Here is a 23,758-nt window from a genome sequence, read left to right on the forward strand (position 1 = left end):
CGCCGAGCAGCAGACTGCGGCTCGGCTTCGTCTTTAACGAGACGGGGATGTATTGGTGATGACACGGAAAGCTTTAGCACATCTTTAGAGTGTTACCGTCGCTAAACGCTAAAGAAAGAAAACAGCAATAAACACAAAAATGACTGTTCTTCACCATGACGTGTCACAACACCAGCTACGGTAACTGGTTCATGTTTAGGCTCGTGCATCATACAGAGTAATAGATTACTGTTTTGTCATCTGATGCTTTCTGGAGCCAGAAATAAGAACAACTATTAACAGCAGGCTGCTGATAAAAGCGACAGTTTAAACAGAACAACAAGAAAAAACAACCCGTTTACACTAATAGTTTACCTTCAGCAGCAAATATTACTGATAATTAATGTCATGTTTTTACATTAAGTTAAATTATTTATCTATATTTATCCTACCTTTTAAATATATTAATTAGACTACAATCTGTCATACAGTATGGAGCAGTGAGAGGCTACATTACAAAAATAAATCAATAAAAGAATAATAAAATAAAAGTGGAAATAAAAAGAAGAATAAATAAAATAAAAAATAAATAATGTAGCAATATAAAGCAATATTAATCACAAATGAATCCATAAAAGAAAAGGCTAATAAAAGTAGAAATATAAAGGCAAATGAATTAAATAATAAAAATACTTTTTTATTTTTTATTAATATCTTTTTTTTGTTTATTTAGTTTTAATATATTTTGTATTTTTTTAAATTATTTTTTTTTTACCATTTTTAAATTTTTTTAAATAAATGTTTAATAATGTTGTTTTAAAAGCAAAGGAAATATGTGCAGAAAAATGTGCGCAGTAGGAACATGTTTGTGCGCCGGCGCAGAATGAATCGTATTTATTATTCTTTTATTGATTTATTTTTCTCTCACTACTCCACAGTTTAAGTTGGTAGATCTCTAATCTAGATAATAAAGATAACACACATTGCACATTGATCTTTATGGTCTATTTATGCAATCCACGGTTGCATTTATACGTTTTAAAAGAAGAAAATGTGATTTATAGAAAACGACAGTTACAGTTAATTAAACAGGCAACGCTGTCAAAATGCAATATATTATTGTAAAGCACATTATTAACCTAAAAAACCTGAGAATTTTAGCTCCTTTTCCCTCTTTGCTATTATTATCAAGCTTTTAAAAGGATAACCTTGTAAATAAGACAGAAGATGATGACATAACACCTGCAAACAGGCTGCTGGCAGGAAATATTTAAAAGCAAACGTAAGCGTGGAGCTGCATCTCATCTGTGGAGACCTGCTGATAAAGACGGCAGCTAAAAACAGACATCACAGGTCCTGTTTCACAGAGATCATCTTAATATGTCACAGTGGGACTAGCAGAGGTGGCAATAATAAAAATAATGAAGGTTAAATTCTGTTTAGCCTCGTCAGTTGTTCACGCTTTACATGGAGGCTACACAGAGCAGAGCTAATGCTATCACAGCTTTTTGTTCTGGGAACATCTGCATGGGGATTTAAACAATCAGGCCTTCATTTGCTTCCTTATACTTCATCCGCTCACCTTCCCTCCTCTCAGCTCGACGCCGCCTGCAGAGGACACGCTTTCAGACGTATCGCGCTGCCGAACGCCACCACGTTTTATATGCATCAGCTGCAGCCAAACCAATTTGTTGCCAAACACTTTGGGAATTAACACATTACATTTTTCCATTTTCTGAAGAAGTAGATACATTTGTAAGTCGTCTCTTTGGAGAAAAGCACGCTGTAGGGTTTCTGAGGAGTTGCTAAATCCGGCGACGGGCTGCACAGCTGGCACACGGCGCTGCTGCCGGACGTCTCTGGCCTCGCCCGCTGAGCTTTAGCTCCATCACTGAGATTATTTCTGCCTTCAGAGCAGCTCTTCTTCTGAGAAATGTTTGGAAAACTGAGACTCCAAATCTGCGACACTCGCACACACCCGGACTATTTCAGAAACGGGCCTTTTTGCGAGCCTTATCTTCACAGCACTCGACACTAAACCGCACTTTAGGGAACAGAAATGTTTGCACACAAATGTAATTAAAACGGTGCCCTTGCTTCAATGACATATTTCAGTGTTGTAAGCAAACGACTGACAATGCTCCTGGAGAGAGGATTTGTATTTGCAGTTTTTTTTTTTTGCGAACATATCTTTTATTAGCGAGATGTGAAAAGGAAAACGAGGAGTCGATGTCTGCTCGGGACTTCACAAAGAATCCAATAACACCTTTTTCAAGATTAAACTGGAATGTTTGTGTTTGTATGCAAAAAAAAAAAAAGTGATTTATGACGAAGCCGCAGAATTCAGATCAGCTTCCAGAGAAAATTGTGTTGTTTTTTTTTTCCTGCGTTAATGTAAGATTAGAGCTGAAAGTGCCATCAATCCTGGAGTGAAATAGAGAAGCAAGCAATCAGAAGGAGGACCATAAATCTGGATGTGACAAGCCAACAGCACGCATGTAGCCGTTGTTTCTGAGCGATCTCATCCGATGGATTGTTCAGTAACGGCAATCGCAACAGCGGAAAGATTGGATTTATAAGGTGATCCTACTGCAGTGAAACATTAGTGTTTATCCAGCATTAGGCCCGAGGTGCACATCTGAATAAGGCAGCACAGCGCTCACAGTCTGAGAGGTGAGAACGAGCTTCCTCTGCTCAGCGTCAGCGCAGATAGAAACAGACAGGACTCGTCCTTAAGTCTGAGGCTGATTGGCTTTGACATGACGGCTCTCTGGATCACCATCTATTACTATTCTCCAGGTCACCTTCTCCGATTGTTCAGCACGCCCAGACAGGAACACAGCAACCTTCCACTTCTGTGGTTTGACTTCTATGGTTTTCCTTTTTTTTTTTTTACTCTCAGCCATCTTTTGTGTGAGTCTTGCATTAATAAGTTAGACTTGAATCCGCTCACCGACGCTGCAGCAGTGATTCCAGAGACTCAGAATCAGAGACTCAGCGTCCCCGAGGACGGACTTTAATATTACGGCCTCGGCCGGCAGCGTGGCTAAAACTAACATCAGAAGGCCTCGCTCTGTTACCTGTGCTGTGACAGCTGTCTCCGTCCGGGTCCAGCGTCCATCCTGGATAACAGGAACACTTCACCGTGGTCTTGTACTGCTCACACACCTGGCTGCACTTCAGGTGACGGCTGCAGTAGTCCACCACCTCACACGTCTTGTTGCTGGAGTCCAGGTGAAGCCCGGGGGGACAGGAACACACGACGCCTTTCCCCGGTGCCACGGTGCACTGGTGGCTGCAGCCTCCTCTGGCCACCAGGCACAGGTCTGGGGTGAAGAGAGGCCAGAGAGTCTTAGAAAGAGAACTTTCCTACAGACCCATTACTTCAATCCAAAAGGTTTCATGTTTGAATAAAACAAAACCAGGATCTAGTTGCATTTCAACTTGCAGCTCATAAGCCAAGCATAAGAAGCGTATTCGTGATCTAATCATGAAGACGAAGGCGCTGCATAATGAGCGAGCCTTCACGCAGCAGCTCGTGTGGATTCCAGTCGGGGTGAAGGACTTTTATTTCCTCCACTGGTTTCAAAACAAAGCAGGAAAAAGAACATTACACACAGTTCTTTCCAGGAGTGATATAAAGACTGACATTTCTTGGCTTCCTGCTCTTTTATCTTGTTATAAAGCTGTTTCTTCTGCCCTCCACACCTGGTTCTTATTAGAATCTGCCAGTAAAGATGGAAAAAAATATTGGTAAAAAATGAAACTGGCCTGGCCTCTCTGCTCCCGCCGTGATTAAGAATGTTTTTTTAGTTTTTTTTTTCAAGGTGGGCAAAGAGCAGAACTGCACTCCCTCAACCCGAGGTGATGTGGACGCTGTGTTCTCGGTTGTTAATGGCGGGTGGGAGCCCTGCTGATCAATCAGACCCTCAAGGTCCCTCTGAACACAATCTAATTGTGTATGAGGAGGCAGAAGCCCTCCTTCCAGCTATGATAACACTTGAGGGTCCTATAGGGCCCCCCCGAGGCTTGCTTAGTGATGCTCTAGAAAATGAACCTCGGTGTTTACAGTGCTCACTTTAAGAGATTAGATGGCTCGAGCTAGTCACAGGAGATCCCTTTTCTTCCCTCTGAAGGCTGTTGGACAAACACTTGCACATTTGCCATCGCCGGGAAGGCAGAGTTCTCTTCATGTTCTGTCTGTTTGGTCTCTGAAACAACAGACGCTGCATGCTTGCTGGGTTCTGGGCTGCAGAATGGGAAGGAAAGGATGTAGAAAATACTCCACTGGGAGACTCTCAGCATCCCTCGGTATAGTACAGGATGAAAACGTAAAGCGCGAGTTAGCAGCTGTGTTGTGAGAAGCTTCGGCAGGTAACGTGCCCTCCAGGTGAAAGCTGGAAGTTTTGCCTCAACATTTCCGGTGACGACTCTGAGCAGCCACGCGGTGAATCATGAGGAGGAACAGGACGTATTTAAACAATAGAATTTGTTTTTAATCCAAATGTGTTGTATTTAATTGTCAATGTTGTTTTATTTTCTCTAAAACCAACACCACCGACTCGAGCTCCAACGCTGACATCCCTGCAAAAAAAAAGTTTAAAAAAAAGTAAAAAATGGCAATCAAAGACAGTCGAACCCAGCCGGAGCACTGGACCGTTCTAAGTTCCAGCACATAGAAGTCATTATTTTTGACAGTTTTCTTGGTCTTTTCCACTTAAAAGTGATTCCTATATAAAACGCTGCTCTGGAAGCTTGAGAGGAAGAACAGCGGTTAGCTTCCATCGCTACGCTCACACGTTCCGGCTGTTTCTAATTGTCTGCTGTTTAACTTGTCAGAATCTTTTCCAACTACTATAGAAAGTATCTCCAACCTTCAAGCCCTTCGGTTGAGTGTTTGATAAGCTGTCCACGCTGGTCAGAGGTTAATCTGGAAAGCCTTTTGGTACCATCCATCCATCCAGGTACACCTGGACAGGTAACCAGTCTATCACAGGGCTACACTTAGAGACAGACAACCAAGCACACTCACATTCACACCTACGGACAATTTACAATCACCAATTAACCTCAGCATGTTTCTGGACTGTGGGAGGAAGCCGGAGAACCCGGAGAGAACCCACGCTGCACGGGGAGAACATGGAGACTCCACGCAGGAAGATCCCGGGTGTCCTCACTGGGAGGCCAACCGGCGACCTTCTAGCTGTGAGGCGACGATGCTAACCACTGATCCACCTGCAGCCCTCTTTTGGTACCAATAAAGAAAAAAATCCAAACTGTACATTTATATGTTCCAAGTGTCCAAACTCGTTGGAGAAAGGCCCAACGTTCTTTCAGAACACAGGAGCTACCTAGCTTAGCCTGCTGCCTTCCCTGACTGGCGCCCATCAAACACCTGATGCATGAAGTGAAATTCAGACTGTGAGCCTTCAAAGCCTCCTCGGGATCATGTTAATATCCACATTGGTGGAATGAGACTTTTAGTGAGTACACTTGGGTCTAAAACATTCTGGTGTCAACTTCCTTCTGCTCGTGTTTCAGTCGACATCGATTCACATCTCGCAGAATGAAAAAACAAAACACCTTGAAGAAAGTCACTAAATGCACAGACAAGACAAACATTACCGCAGATGCGTCCTTCGTCCGAGCGGTCGGGACAGTCGACTTTGCCGTTGCAGATCTTGTCGGGCGTGAGGCAGACGGAGGTGTCATTGGCACAAGGGTACTTGGGCGGCTTGCAGACGGCGGACTCGCAGGACTCCTCGTCTGAGCGGTCCTCGCAGTCGATGTCTCCGTCGCACACCCAGCTCTTGGTAATGCACTTGCCTGCAGAGATGTGAAGGCAGACAAACATTAACTTTATTAAGCACATAATTGGAGAATTAGCGGCTTCGAGTGTCTCCGCGGTTCAGACGATGCGGTGAGTGTTCGTACGAGTTTTAACCGTTTGATATGAGACTCAGGAATAAAGCTCCCAGCCTGAACGGAAATCTAACTTCTACATCCAGTGCTTGTATTTACCCCCCTCTGGACTGGACAAATGTTTAATTCCTCACATCCTTTATCATTTCTTTACCATACACACGGTGCAGCAAGAAAAAAACACCAGGCTTTTTTTTTCTTTTTCTTTTTTCTCCCGGAGGGCCTCAATCAACAAACTCCCTCTCATTCCTGTTCTAAATGTTCAATCTGATGAAAAAGTCCACAGAAGATCAATATTCTTCCCGCTGATACCTGCGCCAGGGTGTAATTTGTAATTCCCTCCCTTGAGTGAGAAAGAGGTGGGCGGAGGAAAACAACACCGGTTGGATCATCATTTCTTCGCTCTCCCAGGTGAAGCTTGTATCGCAACATATTCCAATTTAGACTTTTTTTTTCTCTCCCCCTCCATCAGAACACATCAGAACATTTTGAGATCCCGCTGGTTCGGATCAGCGCGAGCCGACGTGGGAGGCTGAAGCGACCGCCGAGGACGATGTTGTGTGTTCATGTGTGTGTGTGTTCAGGTGTGTGTGTGTCCTCATCCCTCTTCTAAGCTTTCCCTGTGAAAATACAGCCGGTGACACTTTTGATTTAACCCTTTGCGCGCAGGAAGCCGAACACGATGCCGCCGCGGTTACATAAATAACAACGAGGGCCCGTCCATGTGTGAAATATGGCCGACACTCGGAGGCCGGGAATGCTCCGGTTTAGGTGTAATCAGACTGCGTCGGGATGCGTTTGGGGTAATACACACGGACAAGGTGGTTAATCACTTGTGTAATTGAATTAGCCGGGCCCGATGCTGGCAATTTCACCTTGAATGACACAGAAAGAGAATCCCGCATCTTCAGCCTGGTGTGTGTGTGTGTGTGTGCGTGTGTGTGTGTGTGTGTGTGTGTGTGTGTGTGAGGTGATGATGATGAAAACAGGACTTTATTCAGGGAACGGAGGCCCACGTGGGCAGAAAGCCCCTCTGAGTGGGTTTATTAGACATAACTATTGCTTATTATTTTGAGTATGAAATGCATTTTTTATGTTCTCTCCAAATATAGAAGAAAAAAAAAAACCCACTGAAATATCTAAAAGTTTCATCTTTAATTCAGCAAAACTGCAGCAGCACATCCAGGCTCGGGTCTCCTACAGAGCGGCTTCCTTTCTATCCTGCTCCGGCTCGTCCTCGCTCTAAATATGGCTGAAGATTTATTTTCTAAATAATAGATGAGTAAATGCATAGTTGTTGGGTTTTGTGTTTGTGTGTGTGTTCCACTTTTCTCTCTCATATAAGGCTGCTATATTCATAAAGATACGCATGTTTTTGGCGTCTTTATGTGATTTACGCTCTAACACAGCAGACTGTGTGTTCGCTGCTGAGCTGGATTCATGCGTCAGCTGATTATTGTTGTGAATAATGATGGAGCTGAAACGTGTAATAAGATGAGCATGCAGCTTATATTAAACCTGCACATGAATCCTGAAGTCCCTCGACAGCCTGGTATAGAAGTTTGCAGAAGTTTTTAGCTGCTACTTGGGAGAAATTCTCCATCACAAGTCCCCAGTTTGAGGGTAGAAGTCACAACGCCTCCAATTTGGGCTTCTCTGGATCGTTTAGGGAGAGAGATTACATCGATGCTTTTCCCCAAAAAAGAAAAAAAAAGTGCTTCTGATTATATAAAACTGAACCATTACTTTATATATCACTGTTCTAGATTTTCTTAACAAATAAACTACATTTGTTTAGTGTAATCGTTGCATTGAGCTCCATGTTGTTTATTTCTAACCCTGTATTCACTGTTTGTGTTTTATCCTCTATGTTTGATTTCACAAACCGGTGATGCATCTCTTTGTCCCTTTAGCCATCAGAACTGCTAGAAAAGGCCCCTTGTCTGCATATTTCCGGCGCTGGTTCTGTGCTCTCCTGTGCCGGCCAGAACCAGCTGAACCAGGCACAGCCGTGTGACGCTGCAGAATTAGGAGTGAATAATAACTGTGAGGTCTAACCGGCCTGTCAACATGCAGCTCTGCCTCCGTTCCCAATAAAAAAACCTTCAAGGGAAGAGGAAAGCTCTGAAGGCAGAATGCAGCTGAGTCTTTGTCCTGTTCCTTACATTTACTCAGTAGATGTCGGCTTCGGGTACTCGGGCTGTTTAAAGCCACCATTTCAACCGCCTGCCCTGATTGGTCGAAGCACCACATACAGACGTCCCTGCGTGGCTCCACAGTGGGGAGCGCTGAAGCCTCCAGAGCCCACCACAGAGCGAAGCCTTCATGTCAGGGAGGAGAGCCATTTGGCAGCTTAGTTTATAACCAATGAAAAAATAAAAAACATTCATGAAACGGCTCAGAGTTCCTCTAAAGAGCAAAAGAGAGAAAAGTGTCTCTAATTCAGTCTGTTTATTGCAGCAGCTTTGGCTGTGAAGGTTAAGTGGAGGGAAGGTCCGAGCAGATGAACGGCTTTAAACAGAGAAAACAATCCTCAGGCTACGTTCTAATTCCAGATCATCATGCTTAATTCACCAGTAAAGTTCATATTTATTTTAGATGGCTGTTGATTTGTAACCAACACGCAGCTCCTTTGTTTCCAGCTTCTCTTTAATTAGTCACACACAGCGTGGTGCACCAGCCGATAATCAATCAGCTGGTTTCTCTCGTTAGCTGTGTGTCCTTCAAGCTCACATCAGCTCAGCCGGGCGTCCACGGTGCCAAAACTATCACCTCTGGTCCAGGAAGAGACGCAGGATTCACTTACTCAACTCCAATATAGTTTAGTTTCATACCACGGACCAGCAAGAGTGGAACAAACTAGCAACACCAACTTCATCTAAGACATTTCAAAGCCATATAACATCCATCCATCCATCCATCCAGGTTCACCTGGACAGGTAACCAGTCTATCACAGGGCTACACTTAGAGACAGACAACCAAGCACCCTCACATTCACACCTACGGACAATTTACAATCACCAATTAACCTCAGCATGTTTCTGGACTGTGGGAGGAAGCCGGAGAACCCGGAGAGAACCCACGCTGCACGGGGAGAACATGGAGACTCCACGCAGGAAGATCCCGGGTGTCCTCACCGGGACGCCAACCGGCGACCTTCTAGTTGTGAGGCCACGGTGCTAACCACTGAGACACCTGCAGCCTCCAATAGCCAATCAGTAATCAATACTCAATCAGCTGATTTCTCTTGTTAGCTGTGTGTCCTTCAAGCTCACATCAGCTCAGCCGGGCGTCCACGGTGCCAAAACTATCACCTCTGGTCCAGGAAGAGACGCAGGATTTAATTAACTCAAATCTAAGTTTAGTTTTATACCATGAACCAGACAAATCTGTCATTTAAATAAAAAGTGTAAAAAACCAACAACACACTGGTGTTTATTCACATCAGACTCCATCTTAGACATTTCATATAACATATGGAGTTTTAAATTTTTTACCCTTGTTGCCCAAAATATTACAAAGTTCACATTAAAGGTCAAAATAAAATCCCACCTTCTGAGTCTCACTCCATCAAACCAGCCGTCCTGAACATCTAACCCAGTGTGCTGCTGAGCAGTGTTCTGTATTCACTACCTGTATCTTTGCAGGTGAACTTGGCCTTGGGATCGCACATCCTCTTGGTGCCCTCACAGTCCTTCTCGTCGCTGCCGTCCTCACAGTCCTTGTCTCCGTCACACCTCCAGCGTTCTGGGATGCAGGTTCCGTCCGTGACGCAGTGGAACTCCTCCCCGCTGCACTCGATCACAGACGGCAGCACTGGAACAAAAGTTCAACAATTAACGCCTTCACGGAGCGACGGCGTCACCGCGGCAGAACCAAAGACATACTTCACTGTGTACTCATATTTATGTGTGTGTGCGGCGCGTTTGGCAGCTGTAATAGGTCCAAAGAAGAATATTATTACACGAGTGTTTAAGGTTTATGTCTCCAAGATGTTTCTGTCTCCTTTAATGGCTCTGGTCTCTATATCACCACCGGTTGTGTTCACTGCACGTCTGAAGGCTTCTCTGATGTTTAGGAATGTTTAAGCAAATGGGAATAAGAAATAAACCTTTTTTCTTTAAATGCTGAATGATAAACATAAATAACACCACACAGGCTCCTCTCATCAGGATGCATTCAGTTTCCTTCAGCACCACATAACAAACAGCAACATAAATGTCATTTAATCACGCCGCTTTACCGTCACCACATATGTACACAATGATCTGAATCTGATCAACCATCTGCGTCGTACTTAAAAGTCCAACCCGAAGAACATTCTTCAACAGCCGAGGCAAAGCTAAGACAAATTCAACCCCCTGGGGTAAAAGCAGAATCAGACACGGGGGAGTGGAGAAGCCTGCAGCTCCCATCAGGAGACGCTTTGATGAATAGTCTACACATCCTAGTGACAAGCAAGCGAGCTGTGAGTTTTCCAGGAGCTTGCATGAGGTTTTCTGTGGTAATTAGATTAAATGATTCAACTGCTGATGGTGAAAGTCCCCCGAACAGACACCAGATAAGGTTTGTGTCGCACGCGAGCGTGAAGACGACGTCACGCTGATTAATTGTTAAACTTGTAATTACCACACCTGGATCTGAGCTGCAAATAAAAGCACGTGCACCCTTCAGCAGATATAAGAGCAGCTGTGTGCCTGTAAAGGTCCCGTCAGACGGCGCCGGTGTGACGACTTAATATTTAACTTCATGCTTCTGATAATTTGTTGTAAAACATGAATAATAACGAGGCTCATCCGGCGCCGGAGGGGATGTGTTCGTCTGGTATCTGGTGCCGATCTGAACGCTTGGCAGCATCTTAAGAAGCACCGCGGTCGCCCTCACATGCAGATCCGCCCCTGCACGTCGTGTTCTCGTCGCTGAAGTCGCCGCAGTCGTTGTCGCCGTCGCAGGCCCAGTGATCCGGGATGCAGCGTCCACTGGTGCACTGGAACTGGGTGTTGGAGCAGGACTGGACGCAGCCGGCTTCGTCGCTGTTGTCTCCACAGTCGTCATCTGCACACAGATAGGGACTCTCATTAAAGGCGTGGTGGCACCAAAGCATCACCGTGAAGCCAAACAAAGCACACCTGATGTCACCAACGCTCGCCCACGTCGTGATGAAGGGTTATGATGTCAGCCGTAGCGACATCATTTCAAACATTTTATCACATTTGTGGTCAACGTATTGCATTATTGGGCTTTTATTACATTTTCGATCAGGTTAAGTGCAGGTTTTATTGCGCTTTCTGCCGTTATTACACTTTCACTGCCGGTGAATTACGACGTTATTGGGCTCCATGGGCACTTTTTTATTTTTTTGTTTTAAATGAGCAAACTTTCTACGATTATGATGAGAAACAAAAGAAGCTCACCTGAGTCGCAGTGCCACTTGGCGCTGATGCAGCGGCCGTTGGAGCAGCTGAACTGGGTGAGCGGCTCGCAGGTGGGGAAGCCTGTGAAGCAGACAGGTGAACATCACATATACACAAAAAGACAACTTAAATACATGAAAACAATCTAATTATGTAGGAAATTCAGCAGATAATGGCTTTGCTAGCTGACATGAAGTCCATTTTCTAACATCTACACCAACGGTTCTCAAACTTCTTGAGCCACGACCCCCCAAAAAAATAAGTTTGTGTTTGTGACCCCCCAGTTTGAATTTTTAATATCTCATGAGTAATAACTCTGTTGTTCAGGCATTAATGTGTTAAAACTGAATGTGTTAATTCCAAGGATTCATCTCTTTACATTAACATGTTAATTTACTTTTAAATGAATGAATTTAATTTATTTCAAACAAATGAAAGAGAAAAAAAAAAAGAAAAACAAAAGAAAATAATTTTTAAAATAGCAAAAAGGAAAAATAACATCACGTAATCAAATCATAATATTAACAAGTCCAAAAAAGGAGTGGGATGAAGTCTACACTTTTAATTTTGGCAGCCCTGATACACATTTATTTGATAAATGTAGGCTTTATTTTTATTTTTATTTGTTTTACCCCCTGAAGCTATCTTGGGACCCCCTGGAGGTCCCGACCCCCAGTTTGAGAACCACTGATCTTCACTATCCTGTATTATGAGTTTAATAGATTCAAAGCAGTGCATGTTCACACTTGTTCTGTGGGAGGTCAAATAACTACAGTAACATCAGGATTCATATTAAAGGGAGGAAATTGAATTCCGTGTTTGCAGCTGCTGTGGTTAAATCGAGGCGCCACACGTTTCAGTGAATAAAACAGAATGAGAGCGTTTTAAAACGAGGACGTGAAGCCTTGTGAGAGCCGCTCCACCCAGACAGCCCTTCATTAGCCCAGCTAGCAGCTCCGTCAGCGGGTGGCTTCTCAATTAACTGTTAAATATTTGAGTCTGCACAGAAAGGACACGTCGACGGGTGGAGCCACTCCACGACCACGACGGCACATGAAGCCGGAGCTGTGCTCGCCGATCTGAACTGAATCTCAGGACTTCTCAGATCCTGCATCATCTGTGGCCCTGGTTGCAGATTGAAAGTAAATTCCTCTCCTGATTAACGCGCTGAAGGAGCCTTGAACTGTTTGATTCACAATAACTTCTGTTTCCACATTTCATCTCCTGATCAATGCCTCCAATCACCAGACCAGAGATGTAAAAACATATTTGGCCTTGAAACAAACAAACAAACAAACAAAAAGCAATCAGTCCACAAACAGCTGCGACCAAATGGCTCCACGGTGGCTGATGGTCTTTCATCTACAGCTGATAACAGACCGTATAGCGTATACGGTACACGCTATACGACACACATCTGATCCCACATCCATCGCTGCAGTCAAACAGAACTATTCTGGTCTGCGTTATGGCATCAATATTCTTTACCAACGCTGCCGTGTGCGCGCCGGAATACAGATTCCACCACGTGTTGCAGGCTGATGACATTGTGAGGATGGACATCTGTATTCCGATCAGATACTCGTCTTGTTTCCGATTTTGAGATACTGTACATACTGGACGCCCCAAGCTTTATTGACTCCGCTATGAAATGCGAGTCCACATTTGAATTGATTTGTTGGCATCTGCCGCTGCTGTCTGGGATACCTCAGGCGCTGTGGAGGAGACGTATTATATCTTTATCATACATCTGTCTTCCAAGGTGCGTTTCCCTCAAACGTGTCGGCTCTCGCTGACAGCACACGACTGGCTGGAACTTAACATTCGTTAAAAATGAAGCAGCGACATGCATAAATAATGAAGGTTTCAAGTAAACAGTGAGCTTTGCTAAAAATGAAACACCGGCATTCATAAATAATGATGGCTTCAAGTGAACAGAGAGCCCAATAGAAGACGCCGTGTGTGACAAGTACTAAACTACTGACAAACAAAATCCAAATTAGCATCAATCTCCACGGCGGCCACCACTGAGCTTCAGGTGTTCCAAAACCCACAGTAGCTCCAGTGAAGTTAAGTGAGCTGCCAGAGCCGCACAGTGGAGCGCCCACGGAGAAGTAATGCCTGAGGAAGCTCTGACAACAGTATGGGAGAGAATATGTTTTGCTGCACAGCTTGATTATGATTGAATGAAGCCGAGCATGAACTTTAATTACTGCTTACACCCTGGCTGTTTGTGGCGGCGTGTTGGAGCGGCTTAGGACACACAAAGGGACGCGGAGCACAGTGCCGCATTCGGCAAACATCAATCACTGTTAAAGGCTGATTTAATACAAATAGTGATTAAAGGGAATCTTAAAACCTTCAGCCCCATCTTCTAAACGTATTCCGGTAATTCATCCGGTTCAACTTCACAGCTAAAAAAAATAAATAAAAGCCCCAAACATTCGCCTGCACAATAAAAGGTTAAATACATCTTCAAAGAACTGCAGAAAGCTCGCGCCATCGTGGCAAGACATGGCGAGATTACTGCAGAACACAGAGCACAACTTCCAGACTGTACAACAGCACTGAGACTTCAGAGCAGTGGGCTGCTGTAGCGCCTCCCCTCTAAGCCATCAGCGAGGCCACGTCTGCTTCTGGGTCAAAAGAAAAACATCACTTGTTCAGTCCTGAAACTTTCTCCGTTGAATGAAGCAAAACATGCAAAATACTGAAGAAGTCACAAAAAAGGGATAAGCAGCTCGTTTCTGAGGGATTCTCTGAAGTTTTAACACTAGTGAGACGCTGTTAGACCAAACAAATGGTGGAAACATCATCCTGGAATTACACGTTTAATCCTCTGGGGAGCAGGAACATCTGGAACAAGTGTCACTGCAGCTTCTCCAGACGTTGTCGGGGTTTAAGGGACAGACGCTGCCATCGCAGAGCCGCATCACTCGCTGATTATGAGCGTCACATATCACCACCATGGTCCTCCTGCTGCTCCTCCCTTCAGGAGGCGACCAGCTGATGCGGTTCACCTGGGCCTCCCTGCATCAGCCCTCTTTTATTGCATTTGCACCATCACCACCTCCACAGGAAGCGTTCCACACATCCACGCTCTGCTTGACGTCCGTCGTTGTTCTGTGTTAGTTTTAGTTGTGAAAGATTATTCCTATAATTGTTTTGCATAAATCTCTTGCATGGATTTCCTGCTTGTTGCATCCTCTGAGCCGGTCTGGGACAACTTTAATGAAAAATGGGTATAAAAATTACTCCCAAATTATTTCCATAGGCTGCTTTATGTGGAGAAAAAAAACTAAACAGAAACCTAACATCAAATTATCCTGAAACTTCCCTGCCTGGTGATGAAATCATTCAGCGGTGTGAATGTACAGCCCTCTCAACCGTCTCTATTTGTTTTTGGGTGGGGGTTACAGTAGAACACACACCTCCCTCGCTGCAGCCTTAAACACACCCAAACCCAGCACAACATCATTAGCAGTGAGGAGTAAGCTATTAGCGATAGCTCTGAATACCCTCCTTTGTGTTCGACCCATTCATCACGCCGGCCTGTGCTGCATCTTGACCAGACAAAGAGGAGCATCAGTCACATCCACTCGGACTGACACTTAAATGGCATGTGTTTAAAAAAAGAAAAAAGCAGCCCCGGTGTGACTCACTGCAGGATGTTTCATCAGACATATCCCCGCAGTCGTTCTCCCGGTCGCAGCTCCAGGCTCGAGGTATACATCGTCCGTTCTGGCAGGAGAAGCGGTCGGCCTGACAGGGCTGGGCTGAGGGAAGAAGAAAGGAGCCACTTAATTCAATCACACCTGCATAAGTCAATGCGGGATGTGCACAACAACTCTAATGATCACTAAATCACCAGGATGTCAATGTCCGGCCGCTCTACGCTCTTCATCACTCAATCACGAGCTCGGAAGGTCCAACGGCAACGGAAATGTGCTGTTGCTTGATGTGCCGTCAGTTACATGCTGGTGGTCGTGCACGTGACAGCGCACGCCAGTGATGTCTGGCTGATGTGGGATATGCATGTCAATCTGCTGATGAGGTAACATTCATCATCCTCTGGCTAATGCTCATTGATTGATCCTCTAAGGATAAAAAGCTCCTGAGAGGCACCGCTGAGAGCGTCGGGAGGCAACGTGATATACTGTAAGTGTTCCTGACAGATAGTTGCCCCTCATCGCGGCTACAACTCTTTGATGCTATAGTGGTGCTCTCACACAATGGAATTGATCGCGCTGTACCAGAGCTGCTCACGAGTCGCGAGTTATAACAGTGATAGCTGCTCTGACAACAGCTGACATCTCTGCGCAAGACTTATATGAACAAAGCACATCTAAAGTGAGATATTTCATCCCCAAAAAAAGATTCATGTCGAACTATTTACACAAGAAGCTGCTTGATCCTTTGTTCTCACAGTCGATCTGGAGAACCTTCACGATTAATTTAAAAAGCACATCAATCTTCTGAACAGCACTTAAGGCTACAACCGCATCGTGTTGTCCTGATATGTTAGTTTGGAGTTTATTTAGAGAGTAAACGACTTCCATCCATCCATCATCTCTAGACCTTAACCCTCACTGGGGGGCGGAGCCTATCCCAGCTGACTCAGGGTGAAGGCAGGTTCACCTGGACAGGTAACCAGTCTATCACAGGGCTACACTTAGAGACAGACAACCAAGCACACTCACATTCACACCTACGGACAATTTACAATCACCAATTAACCTCAGCATGTTTCTGGACTGTGGGAGGAAGCCGGAGAACCCGGAGAGAACCCACGCTGCACGGGGAGAACATGGAGACTCCACGCAGGAAGATCCCGGGTGTCCTCACCGGGACGCCAACCAGCGACCTTCTAGCTGTGAGGCAACAATGCTAACCACCGAGCCACCATGCAGCCCTAAACCACTTCCATTTTGGAGCAAACAAATGACTGATAATCAGCCAATCAGTGGAGACACCTGCCTGTTATCTTCTACACTCTGCTGATCATAAAATCACAGCTAAAGCTACACAGACTCTAAACCAGAGACAAAGCGCGGCGGTACGTACACGAGCACGTGGTGTTGGCTTCGTCCTCGTCGCTCCCGCAGTCGTTGGTTCCGTCACAAAGCCACCTTTTGGGAATGCAGCGGTTGTTGCTGCATTTGAACTGGTCGCTGGGACACGTGTGATTGGCTGCAGAGAGGAAACAGCACAAAGTCAGTCAGTGAGCTACGAGCTACATGAATGATTAAAAAACTTTGTGGAGATTCACCATTGACTGTTATTCTGGGTCTGATCCCTAATCTGGTCATTAAACACCAGGTACCTCTACATTTCAACAATCGGACGCACCTTGTTTCCCATGTTTCTGTGCCATCAGACAGCGAGGAGACGTCTCGCTGTGTCGGCGCTCTCACGACGCGTCTACTTGTGGCTCTGCAGCAGCGTTACTGACTCATCTTTATTGTGTCTCATAAACCATGTTTGGCAAACTACAAGCTACTGAGAGCCCACAAACCAGCGCCTGGCACGTCTTACTCTGGCCTGTCATGACGTTACTCAGGCTTAATTAGCAGAAGCTGACATGACCTGCCACCTGCGACCTTTAAACGTCGTTTAAACAGTGAAAGTGATGATGGAGGTAACAGCACGCTACCGCCGTCCTCAGATGTGTTCATCCCCGTCCATTAAAGAAAAGACAAAACTCACAACAGTCACTGAAATAAATAGAAAATGAAAAAAGTAATAATAAATAAAAATTTGCTAAATTAAAATTTAGTGAAATAGGATGTTGCTTTTGAATTGTGGTTGAAAAGAATAATTTAAAAAAATAATTAGAGCGCTTTGCTGATGAGCAGCGGGCCAAAATCAAAATACCTTGAACCACAATTCAAAAGCAACGTCATGATGTCCAAAAAATGTTTATTTATTATTACTGTTGTCAGTTTCAGCTTATTTCAGTGACTGAAGATGTTTTATTCCTTCTCTAATGGGAGGCTATGAACACATCCGAGGATGAACGTGACTTATTTTTGACTTATTTTTTCCATGACAACACATGCTGACCTCTGATATATTTCCTGATATTTCCTCTTTGAAGAAGGTGAAACTTTATGAATTTATATACCGATTTTTGAGTTTTTTGTTCATTTAACAAAACGTTAGAAAAAATAAGATAAACTTCTGATCCAGGTCATCCATTAACGGGACACCTTTTCTGATGCTTTCTTAATGTTTTGGACACTGATCTTTCCTACTGACTGTAAGCCCGGTCGGCTAAGCCAAGCAGCGTTTTTAAAACCCAGGTGTACGTACAGACAAACACTTGTGACCAGAGTCACTGGGTGTAATTTTCACTCTCATGCAGTGAATTCTCTCAGCAAAGCGCCGAGCCGTCATAAAGCAGCACCTGGATGTGGAGCGGCTACGCTAACAGGCTAAGGTGAATGAAACACAGCAGAGAGCAGCACAGAAAGGTGCAGATGTTGACTGTCTTTGAAATATAACTGGATGGTCCAAACTTTTTATTGAAGTCCTGATATTAATATCATTAATATTAAACCTAAAGCATAAACCCTCAGTCCCACTGGGGAGAGGCTTCAGGTTTATAGAGCATATTTGCAGCTTCTTAGTGGGACTTGATTAAGGTCACAATTCAACTCATCTCAATACAACAGCAGCCACATTAAAATCCATAAAAGCTGCTGAAGCTTGGTGCAGAATCGCTCTCGTGCTTCTCCTTGGTGCTTCGTCCTTTACTGGGGAGCAATAGAGTCTCTACAACATTTTACAGTAGTCTTAAGTATATTTGTTGTGTGGTTTTAGGGCCTTGATTTTTCTTTTATTTCTGTTTTATTTAAAGTCACTTTCAATTTGTAAAACTGACTCCACTGGAACTAGCAGCCAAGCTGCTTATTTTCTTCTCAGCCTTGTCATTTAACTTTAATTACACATCGACTATTCAAATTCACGGAGCTCATAAATCATCCCAAATGAATGAGCAAACGTCTGAGGATGCTGTACCGCTGTTTTTTATTTTTGTGTGATAAATCATCCTGTATTTGTTAAGACGGCGGCGGCGCTGCTTTGGGATAACGAGGTCTCTGTGTTGGATAGAAGGTGGTGAGCTGACACCAGTGTTTTGGTCGAGTGAGTCGTGGAAGCATCTTGTCTCACTTTTAAACCAAAAGCCTAAGAAGGAACAAAATGTAGAAACTTGAAAACACAGACTTCCTTCTGCAGCTCTTCACTCTGGGTTTTAAGTCCGGCTAAAAGTCATCTACGAACTCATCGCACCGCCTCATCCTACCATCACCGTGGATGCTGTTCCTCCTGAAACCATCGAACCTCCTCAGGGAGACGAGGCCTGTGATTGGTAGAATGAAACCAGCACCAGGAGGATGTTTCCTCTGAGACCACTTGAACTACACCAAAGTTTAGGATGGATTTTTTCTCTGTTGCCCTGTGATGCCGCAGAAATCCTGCCTCCCTCAGCGTTCACGTTGATATCACATGTTGTAAGAATACAGATTCCTCTCCAGGTCTCAGGAGGCTGATCACTACAGCGAATTACTTATTTAAACTGCAGTGTTGCTCTTTAGTGCATTCAGTTTGTTCTGGCATCTTCTGAAGAAGACTCAGTATTCGACAAAACACACGAGTACGATGATTATTAAAACATAGGATATACATCCCTGCAGAGCAGATGATTGATTTTTCACTGCTGATCATCCTGGTGATGATTACATTATCGCCACTGCTTTCTAGAATAAAATAAAATAATCATAATACCTGCATGCAAGCATCTAGCATCATGTTTATCCGCCTGATTTGTTAAAGAGTGAATGCACTTGGGTAGCAGCGAGAGCAGAGCCAGCAGTGAGGAGGAGCAGCACTTTACACTCCTGCCTGGGTGACATTTAGGAACATAGAAGCTGACAGCCAGAGAGAATTAGCCTTAAAAAGCTCCGGCTTCTCTTGCTCGCCGCACAGCTGTGTACGTAAGTGCATCGGCATGTACGGCGCCTGTACATCAGACGTATATTTATGTTAGCGTGCCGCGCGCTGCCTGCAGACACGTTTTGTGAGATCCTCACAGCAGATGTGGCTCTCCTCGTCGCTCCCATCCAGACAGTCGTCGTCTCCGTCGCACTTCCACAGCGCCCGGATGCAGCGGTGGTTGTGGCACTGGAACTCGTCGCTTTTGCATCGCTGCGGCTCCAAAGTGCTGCTGGAAGCTTCTGGGAGAAACAGCAGCGAGACAAGACTTCTTATCGGGGAAATTATTGGCATAATAGAGCTTAAAACGTGTTAATAACGTGTCGTGGCCCTTTGTGCAACGGCTGGGATTTGGTTTGTATTCCTGGAAACCCACTGGGATAATTTCCCACCTGTGTTTACTTGTTTATGAGAAGATTTGCATGTGAAAGAGATGAGGTTATTATTTGATCTTTGTCCCACAGGATGGAGCCAAGACTACAGTATACTGGGACAGGATGATCTTAGGCCTCTTGTTCCATCTGATTCATTATGTCCTCCTACCTGCACAGGTGACATTGTTCTTCTCCAGAACCTGGTTGTCAGCGCAGGCACACACTCTGCCTCCTGGGATGGCGAGGCAGAGGGTACCACAGCCTCCATAATTCACGCTGCACGCGTTGTCACCTGGAGAAACAGATCCAAACACAGTGAGGCGTCCTGCTCATTCACGGCTACGCTTTCTGAGCCGCACCGTTCTGCTATTCCCCCACCTGTACAACAGAGGCTCACAAGTTGCTTCAAACTCCTGCAAAATAAATCACCTCGCCGATACAAAGCTCATCCCCCGCCTCGGCGAGCCGTGCCAGGTGTGTGCCATGTGATCCATAATCATACGTCAGGAGGATTATTGGGAACACTGTGGCTGAAAGACGTTTGACATTTTTATCATTCTTGGAGGAATAATTTGTCTTTCTGGACAAAGCTGACATTCTTCAATGGGGGAAAAAGAAGCAGTCACATATAAAGTTAAGGCGTGAGACACCTTTGTCACTTTAATTTAACTCGGCGCCCAAAGGCAGCGCCTGAGCCAATGAGATAAAGCTTCTGGTTCTGTAAGAGCCAATCAGTAATACTCAGAGTACCGGACAGCCAATTAATCTATGCAGTGACATGAACAAAAGAGAAATGTCCAGTGAATTCTCTGCATGGTGTGAACTCCGCCGAGCATGTAGCCGTCAACCAAACGCTCGACGCTGTTCTCCTCAAAATGCAGCTTTAATTGGACGTCATTGTTTTGACGACGCAGCAAACCAACGCTATGACCCTAAAACCATATCAGCTGACTGTACGATCACCTTTTCTCTACATCCCCTCAGTGTGGAGCAGGTGTCTGAACATTTCTTCTACAGGACAACAAAAGAAAGGCCTCCTGTGACGGCCAGCGAAGCCCTCTGCTGACAGCCACATCTGATGCCTCCCCAATCCGTTCTTCTCAGGTTTCTAACAGGATGAATCCATCATCATTTGTTGCAGAAGTGAGCAAAGCCCTCCAAACCTTGGTCACCTTATTTAACTTCATAAAGTGGAGCCCCGAGTGACTCTAAAGCCGCTGTCACTGCTGATCAATGCGCTGGTTTACACCATAAAATCTGGGACCAATAGGCATATACGTAACTCCCCGGTGTGTATATCATATAAAGTGCTCTCCATTAAGGAGAAGGGGATCGGGGGATACAAATGTCTGGACACACAGCACAGAGAGGTTCTATTTCCAGTGCAAAACAGCCACTTTCTCTGTTAGGGAAGTCACGGTTCAGTGGCCCTGGATAAGGACTTAATGAAGGGAAAGCAGCCAACCTTGCTGACTCTGTGCATCATAGACACGCAGGCCAAATAGCGGTGGTCTCTCGCTGCGCAGCAGAGTGACATCGCCCGTGGACAAGTCCAGCTGGAATACCGAGGCGTTCATGTACTCGGTCCAGAAGATAAAATTACGATAATGAGAGATTCCAAATGGATGGTTCAGCTCCTTTCCGCTGTACACCACCTGCAACACGAAGCAAACACGGAGCATAATCAGGAGATTAGGGCAGCTATGGAAAGACAACATCAGCAACAGAAAAATCAATCATCTCAAACAAGGTTCTAGCTGTTTGAGTATGGGCTTAGAAATGATTTGATCACAGTATATGATGAATGTGATTCAATTTCTTTGCACAAATTTATTCACGCAGGGCTGTCTGCTTATAATAATGTTTGCTAGAATCTTGGCATTGATTAAATAGCATTCGCAAATAATTCATTAGCTTAATATGCCAGTACGACTACAGTTGTCAGGAGCAGTCGGGGACAAAGGGACGTCTTGTTGGCAGTAGTGGGAAGAGGAGCAGTTTTCAATCACGCTGCTGCTGCTGCTTCGTGCTTTAACACACTTTCATTCTGTCACTGCTGTGATATATTGTTACATAAACAATGGACTAAACACTGAAAATATGTTTTATTTCACTATTAAACTACCTTTTCACTCACTATTAGCTTAGAGAGCCCATTGTGTGCTTATTTTTTTTAATGCATGCTAACGGTCTGCAGACCCAGAGCCCACCCCAGAGCGAACTGCTGCCCGTCAACAATCACTGCTCCTCTCCTGCATTAAACACCTCATCAGAAGGTTTTTCTTCCTTTACTTATTGATGTCACCACGCATCGCGTTTGCATAACTCCAGCCGAGCAGCTCGTTTAGCAGGAGGTAGATCTGGGTTTCCAACACATAACCAGCGTAGCCTTGTTTCTGTTCTGATCTGGCCAATCACACGAAGGGGGTCTAAGAGAGACGGACGCTAACCTGGTTTGTTTTAGACAGAAGGTGCTTCTAATAATCATGTAAACAGACATAATATGGAGCCTTTAAACTCAGCGTGGTGATTTAAAATGTCAGAATAATACATGACATGATTCCTGCAGGTAGGCTCCTTCCATAATGTAATGTAATGTCCACGTATGAGAACATACCATCCTTCCTGTTCCATTCAGGTGGATCTTCTCGATGTGGTCGTAGTAGGCGTCACACCAGTACATGGTGCTGCTGCTGTGGTCCAGAGTGAGGCCGTTGGGCCACAGCATGTTGGAGGTGACGAAGATGCGGCGGTTGGATCCGTCCATCCACGCTTTCTCTATCCGCCCTATGCTGTCATTGACCTCGTCCTCCTCCCAGTCTGTCCAGTACATCCAGCTGCCACACAGAGAGACACACACAGAGTAATTACTAACACTCCAGCGTGAGTCATGGCCTCGGTTCAGACTGGACTTTATTAGTCATGCAGCAGCAGCACCAGCAGATCATAACCTGCTCCAAACCACCACTGATCACATCTCACATTCGAGCTAAGGCGGTTCATTTCAGCTGTCTGCTCCTCATTCATCTCTGGCCGTACTCCTCCACACACTGATGTTAAGTGGCTGTGATGCTGCTCCCTCCACCACCTCCTCCGCCTTTGATTCTTTATCAGTCTACACACATGTGACAGCATGTCTTCACCAGATCCTTTAAACATGATGTTTCCATATCACAGTGAGATGTGTTTGTTCTGGGTGCACATGGAAGGCAGGAGCTCTCACGCTGAGTCCTTCACATGCTGCTCACGAATGTCCTGTTGCTACGAACCACCCACCTCAATGTGGTTCCAGACCAGCACTCTGGCAGTGGCCACCCCCAGCAGGGCAATCAGCTACACAGCAAGATCAGCTCAGGATCGTGACAAAGACTCCACAGAGCTCAGTGTGACTGAGCATTCACGTGATGTGCTGGAACAAGCTTCATCCACAAAGACCCGAACCCGCAGCTCACAGGACCCAACGGATCTGCTGCCAGTGTCAGGACGCCCCCAGAGGTCAGGACGAGGACTTACACAATAGGAGGCAGGTGGTTTTATTGTAGTGGCTGATCAGTGGAAGCAGTGTCTCAGTCACAAACAGAGCGTTCCCGACTGGCATGGAAACAAACTGGAATCCAGATTTCCCATATGTGAACCCAAATAATCATATTCCCACAGCCTAACAACATGACTGTCAGAAGAAAGAGCGTCGTAGCCTACGAAGTTATTCAGGCTTATCCAGTTAGAGCTCCGCTTGACTGCACATTAAGGGAAGTTTCATATCCCACATCCCCACCAAAAAATAAAGCAAAGAAAGAAACCATTCCCAGTGCATCACGTTCAGCGAGACTCCAGCCCTCAGTGGGCCGGCGGTATCTAAAACATGATTGGGTCAACAATTTGACGCGATCTTTCCTGTAGTAACCGTGCCCTGGAGATTAGCTCCATGTGAGTGGTGCTGACTGAGCCTCGTGGCCCCTGGTTCTCATCAATGGTAGAGGCCGGCTCAGGAGGATGAAACAGAATGGGATATGGAGGTGAATGAAGACTCCCTCCGTCTCCAAGTCATCTTTATGACCTCATGAATTATTCAG

At 45.2% G+C, this 23,758-nt stretch overlaps 1 protein-coding gene across 1 annotated transcript in view; it reads right to left on the reverse strand.

Annotated features, from left to right (window-relative positions):
• lrp1bb (low density lipoprotein receptor-related protein 1Bb) overlaps nt 1-23,758 on the reverse strand; it is a 187,997-nt gene that overhangs the window by 104,369 nt on the left and 59,870 nt on the right. The window contains exons 13-23 of the mRNA XM_008282795.1: nt 22,303-22,522; nt 21,151-21,340; nt 19,855-19,977; nt 19,410-19,550; nt 16,381-16,506; nt 14,979-15,092; nt 11,317-11,397; nt 10,787-10,957; nt 9,536-9,718; nt 5,605-5,805; nt 3,060-3,305 (exon numbers count right to left, since the gene is read on the reverse strand). Of these exons, the coding sequence (XP_008281017.1) occupies nt 3,060-3,305; nt 5,605-5,805; nt 9,536-9,718; nt 10,787-10,957; nt 11,317-11,397; nt 14,979-15,092; nt 16,381-16,506; nt 19,410-19,550; nt 19,855-19,977; nt 21,151-21,340; nt 22,303-22,522 (1,796 nt within the window). The remainder of the gene's footprint in view (nt 1-3,059; nt 3,306-5,604; nt 5,806-9,535; nt 9,719-10,786; nt 10,958-11,316; nt 11,398-14,978; nt 15,093-16,380; nt 16,507-19,409; nt 19,551-19,854; nt 19,978-21,150; nt 21,341-22,302; nt 22,523-23,758) is intronic.

This window comes from Stegastes partitus, unplaced genomic scaffold (genome assembly GCF_000690725.1).
Source record: "Stegastes partitus isolate 25-593 unplaced genomic scaffold, Stegastes_partitus-1.0.2 Scaffold286, whole genome shotgun sequence".
In the NCBI taxonomy this organism is placed as follows: domain Eukaryota; kingdom Metazoa; phylum Chordata; class Actinopteri; family Pomacentridae; genus Stegastes; species Stegastes partitus.